The sequence below is a fragment of the Zootermopsis nevadensis genome, unplaced genomic scaffold (genome assembly GCF_977971745.1).
Source record: "Zootermopsis nevadensis isolate Lab colony 2312 unplaced genomic scaffold, Znev_1.0 Znev_ptg000008l, whole genome shotgun sequence".
In the NCBI taxonomy this organism is placed as follows: domain Eukaryota; kingdom Metazoa; phylum Arthropoda; class Insecta; order Blattodea; family Termopsidae; genus Zootermopsis; species Zootermopsis nevadensis.
The window spans coordinates 8,177,793-8,196,401 of NW_028259140.1; the positions used below are offsets into that span (position 1 = coordinate 8,177,793).

At 33.2% G+C, this 18,609-nt stretch overlaps 1 protein-coding gene and 1 long non-coding RNA gene across 9 annotated transcripts in view; one reads left to right on the forward strand and one right to left on the reverse strand.

The window, feature by feature from the left end:
* The first annotated feature begins 85 nt into the window (after window positions 1-85).
* Window positions 86-16,664, forward strand: LOC110829495 (uncharacterized). Of its 2 annotated transcripts, none has more exons than XR_002542984.2 (2): window positions 86-222; window positions 12,423-16,664. It is a non-coding gene; the product is annotated as an uncharacterized LOC110829495 (long non-coding RNA). The 2 variants fall into 2 exon arrangements; XR_015534128.1 differs by lacking the exon at window positions 86-222 and adding an exon at window positions 8,341-12,041.
* Fas2 (neural cell adhesion molecule fasciclin 2) overlaps window positions 1,756-18,609 on the reverse strand; it is a 184,206-nt gene continuing 167,352 nt past the window's right edge. For 3 of the 7 annotated variants that reach the window (XM_022063216.2, XM_087344981.1, XM_087344982.1), the window contains exons 12-15: window positions 8,140-8,341; window positions 6,188-6,286; window positions 4,761-4,814; window positions 1,756-4,354 (exon numbers count right to left, since the gene is read on the reverse strand). In XM_022063216.2, the coding sequence (XP_021918908.1) occupies window positions 4,270-4,354; window positions 4,761-4,814; window positions 6,188-6,286; window positions 8,140-8,341 (440 nt within the window). In that variant the 3' untranslated portion in view covers window positions 1,756-4,269. The remainder of the gene's footprint in view (window positions 4,355-4,760; window positions 4,815-6,187; window positions 6,287-8,139; window positions 8,342-18,609) is intronic. The other 4 variants (XM_022063217.2, XM_022063222.2, XM_022063221.2 and 1 more) reach the window with 4 other exon arrangements.

The window sequence follows — 18,609 nt, forward strand, 5'->3', positions numbered from 1 at the left end:
ATTAATCACTGATACCTAAATGAAATAAATGGATCGCCCACGTGACGTTACGCCAAACACGTGGTTTGTAACGCAATGTGATCCGTGGAAATTTGCCCACCACAGGATAAAAGTAATTATTCCTATTCAGAAAACAGTGAGAATTTTGAAAAGTTATTTTCTTTGACTAAGTCACTTCCGTTAGCAATCTTTTTTCGTAAGTTAATGTGTGCACCTCTACAGGTCTGTAATATTTGTTCTTACTACCTGATTCATGCTCATGAATTTTGTCTTTCACATATTCCCTCTTTGGTGTTCAATCATTTACTAGTGTAAAATGGTACATGTTATGACAATCTTCACTCATGTGGCTTGGGCTTTGGAACCACTATTTAGCATGCTTATATCAAATGACTTTTTAATATTGTTATACCACGTTTTATACTTTATTCATAATGATCTAAGACTCTTTGGCTGAAATTTAGTACCATCTCTCATAGCTGCCCAAGCCCTATTGATGGTAACATAGTTTTTCAAAGCCACAAACTTCTGAGATTTTGTTTATGCTTATGAATCATTTAACTTCTTGAGAAAACATCTCTGCAAATCAGATTTTTGTTATGCTTTACTTACCATCAGCCTACATGTTGAACCACCAAGTAGTGATAACACAGTCCCTCAAAAAATTAGACAATTTTGTAATGTGGGGACGCTGTACTAGTGACTAGATATTCTAATGTGGCAAAGTCTACTGTTCTGATCCCATTATCATTACCACTTTCTTGTAAATTCTCATATCTGTCACTTTCAGAATATCTTCCTCCCCCCACCACTGCATTATAATGTCCAAACATTTTAACATACTATTTGTGAAACTCTTCAAATATATGCTCTAGTTCCTCATAAGTGCCATGCTTTGAATCATCACATTTATCTCAATTTGGTGCATGTGCATTCATAATAGCACACTAACAACCTTTTAATATTATATAGACATCCTATCACTAACAAATTGCTGATGTGATCCCCTTATGTACAAAAATAAGTCCCAAGCTATCCAGTTTCCAAAGGAGAATGTAGAGCCACACTTGTCTAATCAAACCTCATGTACATCTGCTAAATTGAATTTATATTTTGGCAGTTACCTTGATGTTTTCAGAGAACCAGACTTGTCATTCTATGTTCCAAATCATGTCCATTTCCCACTGCTTAGGCCATTCCAAGCAATCTGTCCAGGACATTAGCAAGATCACTAACCTGGGATTACATTTTAAATACTTTTGGGGGAAAGAAGGGTTAAGGTTACTGGGACACTAAAGAATATTACAGATTTCATGTGACTGAGGTGGCTGACTGCAGTATTTTTTTTAATAACATTTTGATTATTTGGTAAAATGCTTTTAGTTGTATTCCTTAACAGTACTACCAACTTGGAGAATTTTGGCTCATCACCTAGATGAAATAGCATCCCAATTACTACAGACTTCATTGTTATCACATGTAAGGATTCAACAGGACTAAAAAAAGTGGATAGTTCAGCCACTAGTCGAACAACTAAACTTCCAACCTCCCAAAACGACCATTTGGTTAAAGGTGATTAAACTATACTGTCAACAAAAATCAGCTCCAAACTTAAAAATAAGTCAATCTAATTCTTGACACTGACATTTTATGTATATCAGATATAATAGCAATTACGTTATCATGAGTCTGAATTATTGACTGAATGGATGAATGACAATTTTCAAGAGGTAGGTCTCCGGTAAACATGGATACTACAATGGTATGGTTTTTATTTTAAATGTACATAGCACAACACACATAAGCGCATAAATGATTTGACATATAAAAATGTACCTGAAAAATAATCCCTTTTTAATTTAATTGTAGACTGCTTTTCTTAATTTATCTTTAACCTATAACAAAGGAAATACGCATAACAAAATCTTTTAATCATCAATGTTTCGTGTCTAATTCAACACTCTAATATTAAATGTACAACATGTTATTACTGCCTAAAAGAAATAAGTACAATTCTTGCATTGTTGTTACATACAAAATAATAGCTCAAGTTATTGTCAGTACATTAGAAGGCGTAGAAATGATCCTCTGTAAGTCTTGTCTCTTTCTTTTACAACCTTTGTCAAATAAACAAATTATTAAGATACTTACAAATATAGGTACACTGACATATCTGAACACAGCACCAATAAATATGTTAAATTTGATAACATTTAAAAGAAACATATATATACCGAGGACATTTTTGATGAAAGCTTTAGGGATTTTCAAACACCCAATCAATGATTATACTCCAATTTCCACAGACTTGTAAGTAAACAGTAGCAAAATGTTTTCACAACTGTAATGAATAATGGTTTCACCACCATTATTCTCACGTGGCAATGTAACTTTCCCATGATGTCCAGTTTGGCCTTACTCAATATCACTATAAAATACAAAAAAGGAGCTTCAAAATCTGGATTAAGCTCCAGGTCAGTCGAATAGGAAGAATGTCCAAACTTACTTTGTAAGATGATAAGCTGGGAAGCACATTTTCTGAATATTTCTAAATAAGTAAGCCTGCAGTTCACAGCAGTAATTTGAATACAAGAAGAATAATTTTGACCTTGTAATATTTCATTCTGTGTAGTGCTTCCTACAGAACAGGAGGCTTAACATGATAAATATTAACATTCATAAATTTTCAAGTAGGAACACTAGCTTCAAGTGAAGAACCCAGTAGAATACTAGGTTCACATTTTTATTTGTTGGCCATTCATGATATTTCAAGGGAAATTCAATTCTCAAAAAGTACTTTACAGGCTTCATAATAAACCAGGAACTTATAATCACTACAATGTCTCTTTTCAATAACTTCATCAATTACTTTAACTTACACAAAAGAGAAAGAGTTCTAATACCAACTGCTTAGGATATGAGGAACTGACTGAGCAAATATTTATAATACTTAATAAGTCACAAGCCACCAAAGCTTTATTAAGAACATTCATTAGACAACAGTCCAATATCAACCCTCTGAACAATGGTGTTCTTTCCAGAGTGATTCAATTTAGCAGTTCAGTTATCCTTTCAAAAATGTGATAACTGCACACCTACATGAATACACAGCATCACAGCCCAAATAAATTACTTCCTCTTATGGAACATTATCAATCATTCCTGTGTATCTCACACATTCCCCAAAGTAGGAAGTCTTATGGACTTAATTTTTTTAAATTATATTCCTTTTTACTAAAAATTAATTTCTTCATTTACATTATTCTAATTTTAATATGGTTACATGGTCAGTAACAAGAAACAATGGATGACAACACACTGCTGACTGAGAATAATGGAGACAGTCTCTCTTAAAATGTTAACATAATTTTAAAGAAACTGTTATATAAAACAATGTTTCTTATCTGGCAGTTCAACTCTGTTATGAAAAATTAAATCTTCATTTATACCACATTTCTTCAAGATGAACCTGCAGAATGTTACATGGGAAAACACTAAAACTACACCTTCCACCTACCATCTATTAATTGCTGCACATATTACATAACCACTGTCCAAAGGGTTAAATTCAATTCAAATCACATTGCGTTCATAAATACATTAAAATTATGTAGGCCACAATTAAGGTTTAAAATATGTATATAAAAAGCACATTCTCCATACTGTATCAGTGTATATATATATATACACACACACACATCTTTTTTTGGTTCTTAAGTGTCAATTATAATGACTAAACTCTTAGGCTGAAATATAATGCCATTAAATCATGTAAATGTGAAAATATTAACTGACCACTTGAATACTGGGCATGACATCATTGAAAAACGCAAGTTCAAGTAGCATGCCCGTACACAGTATGGGCATTTGCTTCACTAAACACATCTGTGAGGTTGCAGCTTGTGTCTTAGGTACTTTAAAGAAGTTCAGCAATATCGACATAATGGACTCAAGAAGGAAATACTTGACAAGTTAAGACCAATATGGCTCATACAAACCTCAATTGAATCACAGTGTTTTGTAAAGTCATTAACTGCTGTTAAACCAGCAGCAAATTTACAAGAAACAACAGTAGTTTCTTGTTGGAAGATACAAAATGCAGCAATCTGGCCCCCTGTTTTTAAATCAAATAAGTATGGACATGTTAAATTATCCAAAGCTTTAGAAGGCAACCAGACTTAGTTTCAAACTGCAAGCAATCCACATTTTGTTCAGTCTGCTTGTAGCTGTTTGTTTCAATTTTCATTCTGACATTTTGAAGGTACACATCTACACAGCTGAGTCTTTGCCCACAAAGCTTGTTCTGGAAATTGATTTCTTCATGTCGAAGTCTACAGATGTCTCTTTCTTAATGCTGAAAACAAAAATTGTACCACAATTATAATTCACAACAGTTATATACTCTGGACCTCTGTGTGTGTCACTGTTTTTTACACTAACAGCACAGCCATTAAAAAACATCAAATTACATTTCATGGAAGTAGGTGTAAGATATGTCAACACTAGATATGTTAAAAATGTTAATGTATGTGGAAACTGTAGAGAAGATCTGGTACAAACAGAATATTACAATTAAAGCAGCTGCATAATTTAGAAAACTATATAATTAAAATAAATAGGCAATTAATCAAAATGCCTTTATTCTCATTACAGAAAATATGTCTTGCTTAAAATCACAATGTATTAAATGTGATAATTTATTTAACAAATTAAGGGACACATTTATTTTAAACGTCCTTATACTTTCAGCATTGTCTCACCTTCCTTGGATAGTAGTCTTGTTACTGGCATCTTTCAAAGGCTCTTTTTCATCACTATAAAGAAATCAAAACCATGCTTACTGCACTGGATAAAAACAAAAATAACCTTTATACATGCTAAATAACTGTTAATAAAGGAACTTCAGTACCATCCAACACTGTAAAATTAAATAAATAATAGACATTCAGAAACCTATGTAATTACTTTACAAAATTTAAATAGAAATCTGCAATGAAATATTTTCTGTGATCAACCCACATGCACAACAAAGAAAAACTTCACCACTTCAGATAACTTGTGTAAACAATAAGATCATCATTTTAAAAATAATACTTAATTACCAGATGCTAATATATGGCATAAAGTGAGTTCAAAGTACTACTTACAAAAACAACAAATAACAATTTTCAAGGCTGAAAGGATAATATTTTTAGACAGAAGAGAGGACACAAAATCCCTTTGCTCTGAAATCTTTCTCTCAATGTCATAGTCCATTTTATGGTTAACAAAAGACCAGCATAATTAATTATGATAAAAATAATGTAAGTCAATTTACAGAAATCTTATCCTTCATGTGAAACATTAAAGTCACTAGAGAAAAGGCTCTACCAAATAAGTAACAGTACTGATTGAAGAATTGTAATAATCAACATCTCACCAGGATTAGGTGAACTAAAATAACATCATCAAGCAACCATCACAGACATAAATATGGAAACATTCTTCAGAATCAGCCATTCCTTGCTTAAAACTGCAGAAAACACTGAAGATGGATTTAGGGTTGAAGTACTTTGAACTAGGGTGCACAATGAAATTGATAGCAAAATTATATATACACCTGGTGACAGTCTTATAGTGATTCCTGGTTCAAAAAGTCTGGCAAACGTTTTACAGTGATGGCTGTGCAATTATATAAATTGACTAGAACCAAAGAACTCAAAAATAATATATTCTACAGATGCTGAATTAGACTAGTGTTCCCACACTATTCATATGTATATATTTAAACTCTACAGTGAAAACTTTCACCATGACCTTCCACTGGTGAGTGATCATCCAGTCTTGAATGTCATGAGTTTTGTGAAGAATTTAGTAAATACATCAACCCATAATTAAAATGTCAGATAAGACTCTCCATCAAGACAAACTTGATTTGTTTTGCTACAAAATGACACCTCAACCGATTCTGTAAGCTTTCTGATTAAATTTCTATACACTTTCAAAGTTGTAAAGTCCTTTTTGAATCACCTGGTATATACATGGTCATGCAAATTATGTATTTCCATGGCCTTAAACATTAAAATTAAAGCAATTCACGCTTGCCATTCTCATATTGTCACCCTACATCATGCCCATGCATGCACACCAAGATGGAAAGTAACAGAACAATCAGCCAATTTTGTTATTCATTCACTTCACTTCTTACATGGACACATTAGTCTCGGGGACCTTCTCCGTGATCAAGCCCGGCCCAGGTGAGTCCTTATTGCTGCAATATGGGAGGGGGAAGCGCCAACTGTATAAGCTTCATAAGAGATTCAAGAAAACATAACATGTACTCCAGGTTAATTGACATACATACAGATACCGACCTTGCTCCAGTTAATCATCTCATTTCATCACTAAATAATTTACAATTTTACTGCTCCAGCTTTATATTAAATTGAAGTTGAAAATTACAATTCTGTTAGGCAAAACACACACACACACACATTCTTCATAACTACACATAAGGGCATTATTATAAAAGAAACAGAGACAAATGGAATGGTCATGACTGAACCTTCACTGGTATAATATGGAAAGGTTACAGATATCTGTAATAAATGTCTCTCTGGTCTTTAAAATAAAAATATCTGAATATAGCTATAAATCTCAGCTACAGTTTCATATATCCAGGTTGATTTTTAAACACATTCTGTAGTATATTATGAAAATGGGGTATTTAAAAAACATTTTAATCACATGTATCAGCTATGATACAGATATCTGTAATAAATGTCTCTCTGGTCTTTAAAATAAAAATATCTGAATATAGCTATAAATCTCAGCTACAGTTTCATATATCCAGGTTGATTTTTAAACACATTCTGTAGTATATTATGAAAATGGGGTATTTAAAAAACATTTTAATCACATGTATCAGCTATGATACAAAAAATAACATCTCTGGCTGAATTCAAATGAACTGGCAGTCTCAATATTTGTTGTCACACGTATGTTTAAAAACTACAAGTGTCTCTGAAATATTAGCGTATGACAATACTATCATTATCCTTTATGAAGATGTATCAGAATTTATTTTTATGCCAGTCATTTATATAATTAATACTGTGTAACAGATCATCATTATGCCATTACTGACTGAAGGATTCCAAACATGCAAACCTACATGTACAGCATGCAACCCATAGTTTACTATTATGCAGAAATTTCGATACGAGTTTAATACAAATTCCATAAAATTTCACATATTATATAATTTCCTTCTTTCTTCCATTTCATGAAATGAGTAACACAATGCGTTTCTGTATAACCTGAAAAACACTTTATCCATAATTTCACTTAAAATATCTGAGTTAATAAACAAAATTAAGTGAAATCCTGTTACTAGAAAAATATGAGAATGCAACAGTGGCATATTTATATTACTTTTGTGGTAGCATTATTTTCACTAGATTTCCCACTGCTCTTTCAATCGTAGGAACCATATGCCAAAAGTGACATGCCTGATTGGGAAAACCAAGAATTAAAAATACTGTGGTGATAATCAGAATAACCGACAGTAAATGAAAATGCACAAACAAATCCCAACATGTAATTTAAAATTGCAGTCACTGGACCTGAGACAATAAACAAAGAACACTACTGACAATGCTCAGTGCAGCTGGTACTTATAAAAACCAAATATTTAATGAAACAGAAATCCATACAATAACTGGTATTATGTTTTAAATAAATCAGTCAAATGCATGACAGGCTATTGTAATATGGAGACAATCCCTATAACAGAAAGTGAATATTCCAGATGCAAACACTGCAGATCATTTAGATTGTGGTCTTCTGGGTGAACGTTTGCATAGTTCTGTGACTGCCAAAATTTCATAGGAAGCTGCAGCCACCTCTCATAATTCAAAGACCATAGCCTAAACTTTCATGACATGAAAACCGCACGGTAATTCACTGTTCAAAAAGTGACAGTAAGTTTCACTTGAATATATTTTGTCAATTGGATCTACCTTTTGACATTCTTCTAACCCAGAATACAAATTATACTAGAATACACACAAGCAAATGTACTGGCTATTCAACTTACCAATACAAATTCAAAACCTAACAACATAACCTGGACACTGAAAGAATGGAAGGATGACTCACCTGCCAAGTTTTGCATCCTCATCATTTGTCCTACTGCCACATATCTTCTCACATATCACCATCAGAAGTCCTGTCCGGTTCACCAGATAGCATGACACGTCAATGAAGATGAGAATTATAATCAGTGATGCCACGACAATGCTGACAATAGCACCAGTGCTCAAGGCAGGTCCCTCAGTTGCAGACACTGGAGTATCCCCACCTGTTCAAAGGCGATGCTTGTTAAAACTAATGGTTTATCAGAAAGCCTACCACCTGCAGAATGATTACACATGCAATCTCTCCACGTGTCATTTGTTGTTTGATGCTTTTTACATTATGGTCTATATGGGCGGGGCAGACTAACCTGGGATTCCCAGGATATACAAGCTGTGGTTTTGTCCCTTCCAGATATGTTTGTTCTATAGCATGTCAATCATACAAAAATATATCACAATAAAGAAGTGGATAAATATTTCAAGACATTGTTTGACTCAAATCTGTTGAAAGCGCTCCTTATTTAGATTCTGCCATTTGTTTTTGAGCTTAGTCCAGAATTCACTTAAGACAACCAAGATTTAGAATCTTCAAAGCTTTGGGTTTTTTGTTGTTGTTTCCTGCATAAGAAAATCTGACAATACTTTAATCAATTATAAAGGCCATGACATAAATAATCAGTATTAGTATAAAATAACAAGAAAAAAGTGTATTAAGTTTAACAAAACAGACTGGCAACTACTGCACAGCCAGGTCTGAAGCACTGACTCTGACAGCAAGGAGTTAAATGATACTTCTATCATACTCTGGCTTTAATTACACAAATGTGCAAGGTTAAAACACAAACACATACTTAAGAAGACAGATGAAACACTTCTTCCACAATGCTGTTGAATTAGTGACCCATAGAAAATTGTACTGAGAACAATATCCAAGTCTGCTACTTCCACCCTCCACCACCACTACCACCACCCTCACAAAATATCACCTTAAGATCCACCTTAATGTCATTTTCAGCATTTCAAGTTTATTTGTCAGATCAGTGGGGTGGTCTAGCCATAAGGATTTCCTGAAGTAAAAGAATGTACTAAAACTGTACATTCACAAGAAAATGAGTAAAAATTAATGATAAATAAGCATTAAATGTAATACCTAAATGTGACAATATATATAACCATCAGTAGGGCATGTATCCATCAGTTAATTTTACAAAAGTACGAAATAGTGAGATGCACTTGCAGTTTTATTGGATTGTTTCTTCCAATTCTCACAGGTTCAGGATTTCAAACAATAATGGAATTAGCAATGAATTGCAATGAACATTGACAGATACATATAACTTTAGCACTTTAAACTGGTCACGACACCATATCAACCAGATCAGGCAGAGAAACAGGCAGAAGAAATTTTGTACGTGTGTATGTATTCATACATACTATGAATCTAACTTTACTGACTCTAACATAAGATTCTTCAACATCAAAGTCTAAAGAAAATTTTAAATTTATGAGATATTAGATTATGATGCATGGTGCTTTACTCCTTCAGGACCAAATTCATTTTTTCACATCATGGAGAAATTTTGTAAGCTGCGTATCACAAATTATGTTGTCTCTGTGTATAAATTTGCAAACTTTGAAATGCCCCCAAGTTTTCACAGTTGTTTGTTTACAACCTCTTGACACCATGGTGTACAGACATGACTGTCATGCCAAGAAAATTCAGAAGTCTTTTTAACCACAGTAGAGAGACTGACAGATCTAGTCTTTATATTTATAAGGTCTTTGTATAATATGTATTCTTTTTGAAAATAGAGATTGCAAATGTGAGAAAAATTAGTGAACAAGCTGATTATAACATGGTATCATCAATTAAAATAGAAAACTTTAATAAATATATATGTTGAAAACAACCATCCATAACAACTGATGCAAAAGTTTTTTTCATTATCTTTGTTACTTTCATCTAACCATGACAGCAACCAGCATGAAAATGTTCTAATCCCACAGGATTATCCAGTATAATCAGTTATGTTTATAGTTAGTCTGGATGGGAAATACACTACCAATGCTCAATACTGGAAACATTAACGATGAATGTAGTTTCCTAATTCTGACTGAACATATAACTAATCATACCCAAGGACGGGCCTATCTACCACCATCCCACCCCCGAAAAAATGGAACTGAAACAACATATAGAAAAAATACCTGGAAGAGTAATCATCTGCAGCATGGTACAGCTAACATTATTAATATAAACGTATGTACTTAACACATAACACACTGGCGAGCCATGGAGGTGACACCAACATCTATAACAGAATCCACAATCCGCAGTACATAATATAAATACAATCAATTTCAATATATTTAACTTCCTAAAATCTTTTCAAAGACCAGTACTGTGATAGATCCATTAAGCAGTAAAATAAATTATTTAAGTGGCTTAGAAATATATTTGAAGCTTTCATGGTGACCAAATACAATGACATTTTCTCAGGCAATTAGAGGGAGACATGAGAATTGTATTGGAATCCAGCGTGTTAAAGACGTCTCTGCCTCCACCATCAGGGTTGACATGATGAGTGGTATGACAGCACACCCACTTCTGGACAAGGACACAGAACTCTAAGATCCAATCACAGATGTGAACACACATGTCGCTCATCATGTCAACCCTAATAATGGAGAAGAAATATTCTCTGAAAAATTGGATTACAATGCCATTATCATCAGGTGGATTACCTGAGAAGATTTCATTGGGTTAGAAACAGATGAAAGCATTTGCTTGTTGAAATTATCACAGAGTTTTGTTCAGTGTCCTTCAAAGTGTATTATCGTCAGCACAGTTTAACCAAATCTTAACCCTTTTCTCCACCTAATATAGAACATAATAAAAGTAAATGGGCATTGACACTTCTAGGACAGTAAAACCCCATCTCTGAGTTAAATAACACAAGAACTTATTGAATAATTAGTCAGCTGTAATTTTAGAATAAATTTTCAAAAGTGTAAAGATTATTTATAACCACCGTATACACTGAATATTTATAACCAAAGTAAATAATAAACTGCATATAACAATTTCTGTTAAGTGATATTCTTTGCTTCATTCTGACATCAGTTTGTACAGTTCTCTGAACTATATGATGATGTTGGGGGAAAAGTATATATGTCTAGTTACAGAAAAGCAGAAACAATCAGAACAAAGATCATGAGGCAAGAATTCTAAGTTACACAAACTTAATTACAGTGTCACCTCCATCATGATCCATTACGAGCAAACAAGCTCCTGAAAGCTCATGCCCACCTTCCAAACCCCATCAACTTATTTCTCCAGCATAAGCACCACCACCATATCATTCACCCCTACTATGTGACAGGGTTTAGAAAATTAGCTTCAACTTTCACAGCACTATAATTTAACATGCTTCAACAAACATGGATAATAATTCACTATTCTCTAAGTATGTGACTAAATTGGTTAAAACAGGGAACATTGGATAGTGCAGATGACTATGCATTCTACATGTCATTAAAAGTGTACAAAAATGGAGAAGGTTGAAATCAAAGAAACATTAAGATTTAATCAACACCTGAGTGAAATAAAAAATAAAAATGAGGAGAAATATGAATATCTGTACATAGTTGTGGTTTAAATTTTAATGTAAGAAGGGCAATATCCGTTTTTATTGATGCAAAACATAATTAGATATCTATTTAAAACAGGAAATCAGACAAAACATCTAGGCAAAAATACACCTCTAAACACTTTAAAAATAGTTTAATTTAAGAGTAATACCAGTGCACAAAAAGACTAAGAGAAGCTGAAATAAGAGAAAGAAAGCAAAATGTGATGCAAATGCAAGTACAGCTACTCTACTCTAGGTGGCATTGAAGAGGAGAGCAGCAGGCAAATACCACGTAAGAAAGCTTTGGAAAATATCAGTCACATTCAGACTGATGTATAAGAAACAATCTAGTACACTGATCCTCAATGTGTCTGTCAACAAGTAATAATATTTCATACACAATGCTGAAAAATTACCTGTGAATAATTCAGAAATAATTCTATAGGCTTTGAGCTATTAACAGAATATCTTTTTGAGTTCAATGTTGTGGCCTTATCAGTGTACTTAATGAAGCATAAACATAAACACAATTATTTAAGAAATTGATGATAAAAATTTAAGCAAAAAGAAGATACATGTCTATTCAGAGTGATTCAAACCTCTAGTACAGTACTTAAGGAGTTTGTTGGGGATATCATTTGGAGCAGAATATGTAAACCACTTTTTCTTTCAGATTGTTTGTGAGTGACAATATTTGACCGGGGCTCCATACTGAGCATGTGGAAATGCAGTTATCATACTTAGACAGTAGTACTATTAACAAGAACAGTAGCAACATCAACAACACCTAAATGTACTGATGCAGAGTATGCAGATATTCATTTTGTTTGTGATTTTTGCAAAGGAAATTCTCTTGCTGCAATGACAAAATATCAGCAAGATACGCAGATCAAAGACAACATTACTGACATGTATTCAAAACAGTGCATCATAATCTGAAAGAAATAGGCACTCTCGTACATGATGTCCATGGAAGATGCAATATGTAGGATGTGGGGACTATGTTGGATATTGTACACAATAACCCATCAACCAGCAACTGTCATATTTCTTCAGTAACAGGACAACTTTATCAGAGTGCAGTATGGCATACTCTACATGAGAATCAATTGTATCCTTTCCCTATACAACAGTATAAGGACTGCAAACATCTCCGTCCACAGTTCTCTCGAAGAGTGCTATACAAAATTGTGGACACCTTTCAATTTCTGTGTTGTGTTGTGGACTGATGAGGCAGTAATTACAAGAAGCGGAGTCACAATGAACACAATTTGCATGTATGACACTGAAGAATTCTCATATTACTCAATACTTCTTAGTCCAACACAGATGGTAGGGCACAGTACACTAATTTTCTTGAAGAAATAATTCCACTTTCATTGGAGAATGTGATTCGGTGGGTATAAGAGCATGTGGTTAGTGGTGCTCCTCCTATTTTCCACAATAAGTGTACAACTGGTTTGACAACTTTCCAGACAGAAGGATTTTGATAGGATGACGAATTGTCTGGCCTCCATATTCTCCTGAGCTGACACCCCTAGGTTTTTATTTGTGGGGATACATGAAGGAAAAAGTTAATGCCACCAAACTTCAGGACTGCAACAATCCAATCACATTAAGGTGGTGGCTGCTGACTAGTCTCCATAAAGCGCCAAATTCGACACCATTGTGAGAAATCTGTTTAGGCAGAGAAAGGACACTTCGCACATTTGTTGTGATTGTGTACAGTGTTTTCAGTGTGCTGACAAGTTCCCACCACATTAACAGAAAATTACTCAAAAAGAAGTACTCTGAAGTGACAACTAAAAATGCAACAAATTCAAAGAAAAAAATTAACCGGCATGTTATGTTAAAATGAATTCTATTCGGTTTGTAAAAATCACAATAATAAAAGCAATAACGTTGTAAAGTGTCATATAAATAAGTGGTGACCGTGAAAAATCTTTATTTCAATTTTCTGCTCCAAATCATCTTTCCAACCTCTCTATCTAATTTCTGTGTCAGAGCTGTGAATCACTCTGTATGTCTACTGTAATAATACTAAAACTTAAAAAGCAGTATCTTTGTAAAATTATTTGGAATTTTAGCAAACAACTTTAACTCTTTCAATCAACAAGCACAGCAAAATTTCCTTAATAAAAAGATAACAATACTTGCAAAGAAAACCCATTAATAAAAATTTACATATTTCACAGAACTGTGCATCCTATACAAATGAAAGATCCCACATGTAAAAATGTCATCCAGTTTTAGTATTTATTACTTCCTTAAGTTACAGAAAAATCTCTTGTGTAATATCTGGTGTATAGCTAAGATATGTTTGAAATTCTTAAAATCCTTTTGATTTGAAATACTGAAATATGCCCAGTCACAAGAAAAGCAGACATTTCCTCCCAGTTTCAGCCAGTGCAGAACAGACTAATTTTACTTACAAATCATACAAGAATAAAACAGCTATGACTTCAATTGAGAATCAGTGTTCTACCATGAAAATTAATGTATAGTGACAACCACTCCTCCCCTCCACAAGCCTTAATCCAATCATGATGAGATCATATTTACCTATGACCAGCGTAGCTCATATGATGTGGTACATTAAAAAATAATTAAATGGCCCACCAGAGCTTCATCATTATCATGTGTTGAACTGCTTCTTCTCTTGATACAATTAAAATTGTGGATTCTCTAAAACTTGAAATAAAAAGAAAAACCAACAAAAACTCAAGTTATAACAAATGGGCACTGGTTCAGAGTAGCCCTTAACAATGCCCATTTAACAAATAGTCTTTCTACATCAAAGTCTAATTCTGTAAGGGTTCATCCAGAATTTCCATTTTTGGATGACATCATTTTATGCTGGTCTGGACTGCTATTTTTTTCACAACAAATAGCAATCTTCAGGACAAAGAAACTGAATGAAATATTTAATTATGTCCCACACATCTAGTAACGGAAATATGTAACAAGTTCCAAATCAACAGCAACAAATATGCTACATGTCCATTGTCCATTTCCTGAAAAAGAAAAACTTCAACTGTTCTGTTTTTTCAATGTAGAAACAATGTCTATATATTCACAAGAGACATGCAAATTATAACTTTCAAATTATAAATTATTAGATGGAAACAACTACTTCATTATTTATGAAGAGGGAACTGCATTATCGAATCTCTTGTAAATATTAAACAGAAATGTTGTGTTCTTTCTTCTTATCCCACTATACACATTTATTGAATTTTCGCAGAACTAAAGCTCTGTTCAAAGGTCTGTCACACTGAAAAGTCATTCCTCACTGCAGTATTGTGAATAATTTGCTTCTTCAGCACACAGAACTCAGTGAACAGACAAAACTGACAAATCTGGTAAATAAATAAATATGTGCTACTGAAACAGATAAATCCAGAGGTGTTCTTCATGCCATGTAATGAGCAATGACATCAACAGGGTATTCTAGGGACTAACAAATGTAACAATGCTAGCAAAGAAAAATGTGACCTGATCTGTTGCACCAATGTGATGAAATGTGACAGACATGGAAGTGGTACATAAGGTGTTCTTCCCTTATGCTAAAGCATGAATCATATCTAAAATCGAACTGAAACATTTTCAAGCTACAAGAAACTTATGTTTCTATCTTAATGATCTAATCAAATTATCAGTGCCATGGGAATAAAACTGTTTCAGGTGTATATATAATGAACTCAGGCCTTGCAAGGAAAAGGAAATGTCATATGACACAACAACTTCAAAAATGGGCTAGATTATTTAAAAACAAAAATCTCTTATGTTTGAAGCCCAACAACTGTGGCATAAGAATGAGTTAATATTTCAAATGCAGCAGCAACTGTGGTTTATGCTGGTCACGTTGCTGCATCAAGTGAGAAAAGTATAAACATTCTGCAGCAGCCATTCAAACAAAACCAGGACAGCATGAAAGAATTACTTTCTGGTCCAATAAAAGCCCTGAAAGTATTATGCATGGAAAACATACACTGAAACACACAAGCCTAATTTTACTTAAGCTGTCACTCTGGAGTGTTTTAATACAATTCTGGAAACAGTGGAAGTTCTTGAAAATAATATTCACAGAAGCACAAGCAAGAATTCATGTAAAGGTCAGCCAATTCAAAATTGAAATGTGTTGACAAATATTAGCAAAACTATTCAATGTTGACTTCAATGAAAATCTGTAGAGAAGTTCTCAAGCTGTTGCATTCAGACAGATGAAAAGACAGAGAAGCAAACATGGTGAAGCTAACAGGGGCCCTTTTGCAATGTTTGTTGTGAATGTGTAAAAAATAATAAAGCAACTTTCATTTTAGTTAACTGAAAATATAATCAACACAGAACTGAAAATAATATGCTAATTATTTCCCATGGTACTGAAGAACTTAAATTTCGCATTATTAACTAATATTATACATATGTTCATAGCATGACTCACTTAAGAACCCCAGTGCACACACAATTATGATAATTCAATAAATATTCATGTGTTTAATATTCATGTATATTTGGTAAAATCAATTCTGTACATTAAATAATTAAACAGCCTACTTTTTATTAAATGTCTATCCATAATTATTTTATTAATTTTTAAAAATTAATTACTTATTACAATTCTATTTGGTTTCAGTTATAATATTGAATTCATCAAAAGAATCTCATAACAACTGATAGGTCTCAACTAGCTTAATATATATACAATACCTAGGCAAAAGCAATTTACCAGACCCACTGGAATTTACAGAAATAATATTTAAAGTTGCTTACGGAATACTGAAAATGGGAAGAAAAATTCTTCGCCATTATTGGCACACAGAAGTTTACATCTTAGTACATTCTATCAAACAGAGACTTCCAAATGTAAATTGTAACACTTTATTGTTATTCATAAAGGTATTTATGGTCTTTATATATTTTTATTCCTGATCACTGACTGTTTTTCATTTTTATTTTTATTTTATTTATTGTCTCCTATCAAAAGCACAATGCAAGACAGTTTGGAAGAGTGGGGCTACAGAAGAGGTAAGCAATGAGAAGGAAGCCCTCATACAAGTTGAACACCATAAATTTTCTGGATAAGATGCAGCTAGTAACTAAATGTCAGCGCAAATAAATATAAAACATAATTCAAATGAAAGTCAAAACACCATGCAGAACCTTCTTCATATGAAAATGCCAAAATCCTATCCTCAACTTACATGGACACACATTTTCACCTATGTCACTGACAACCATAATATAATAATAATAATAATAAAACAGGAATGTGGAACCTGCTGCTGGCCACAATTGGAAACCACTGATTTTTTTTTATGTCTGTAATATTGAACATTTTGCACTGCCTTACTGTCCTTTTATGATAGGACAGCAAACAGCAAAAGCACATGTTACTGGGAACACCATATACATTATAACTGGGCTGTACAGCCAGAGGCGAGTATTTCGCTTAAGAGTTTTTGAGTACTTAGTTTTAAACTGACTGTAAGCCACTTAACAAGTTTTACACAGCTGCTTCAAAGCAGCATGTCAGCATCTCGTTGTCTTGTTTGAGTTTGTGACAGCCAGTTGTGGCATGAGAAAAAATTGGTTTAATGCAGTGTTCCAAATAATTTGAAAACGGAAAACTAATCAGATTTTACAGACAAATTTGGAAATAACAAACAATTTTGTCATTCTAAAGTTTAAATAATTACAATAAATATAATACTTAAAATATCAAACAAAGTTAAATAAGTATAAATTTTCTACATTATATTTTGGACTTTTACTTCTCAATGATTAACTGGGGTTAGAATTACCCTAAGCTAACAGGACTTCAACAGCTTCTCAAATAAAGAAGTACATTTAATTTCTGTGGCTTATTACATAAAATGAATGTAAATTACACCAAAAAATATTTTCTAGACTTGAAAAATTCAGTTATATCCAGCAACTGGGCTGCCTGCTGAAGGACTCTGCTATACAGCATTACCAACATCACAAGGGAGACTGATTTAAAACTGGGACTATTCACGAACTATTTACTATTACTAACAAGTACACAGTGACAGTAAGTCTTACATTCAGTGATGAGATATTAATTTGGTAAAACTGTAATCTTAATTACTCTCAGCCATCTCAATACTGCTATGCTGATTATGATCACAGTTGTAATTATAAGACAGTAAGAAAATAAGTATTAGGGGTTAAGAATTTAGTTGACCTGATCTACTTGGCAGTAACATCCTTTACATGTTGCACTATATAATAGGGATCTGATGAGAAACTCAAAAACATGGTTGATTAGTGGCATTACAAAAACAATGGTCAATTTAAATCTGTTTGTGTCTGTTAAATGGAGAAATTAAACAATTCCATATCAATGATTTTAAGAAGTATGATTACACACTGTCCCAAATGGTTTCACTAACTCCATGGGGCAGACCTAGAAAAACTGACAGTTTATCACCTTGTTAATAAAAAGGGGGGAAAAGACCTAAATTCCATGTCAGTTTTATTATAATCCTAGGCAGCAGCAACAGTAATTTCTAAAACTCCAGTTTCTGAAAACCATAATACTGTAACTTGGCATATGAAGAACTAACAGAGCGGAGCTCCATGTGTATTTTAATGACAAACAATAACAAAGTTTCATGACAGTGAAATTTTTTCCAGGTATTTCTTTTTGTATCTCTAATTTAGCACTTGAATACCAACTCAACATGAACTCAGAACAATGTATAAATTCTTTTCAAACATATCACCATTAAATGTTTTGGGGAAGAAGTTCATTGAATCATTTTCATTCAGTTTGGCTCATAAGTACTATTTGATAATTTCAGCATATATATTACTTGAGATACAATCAGCATGAA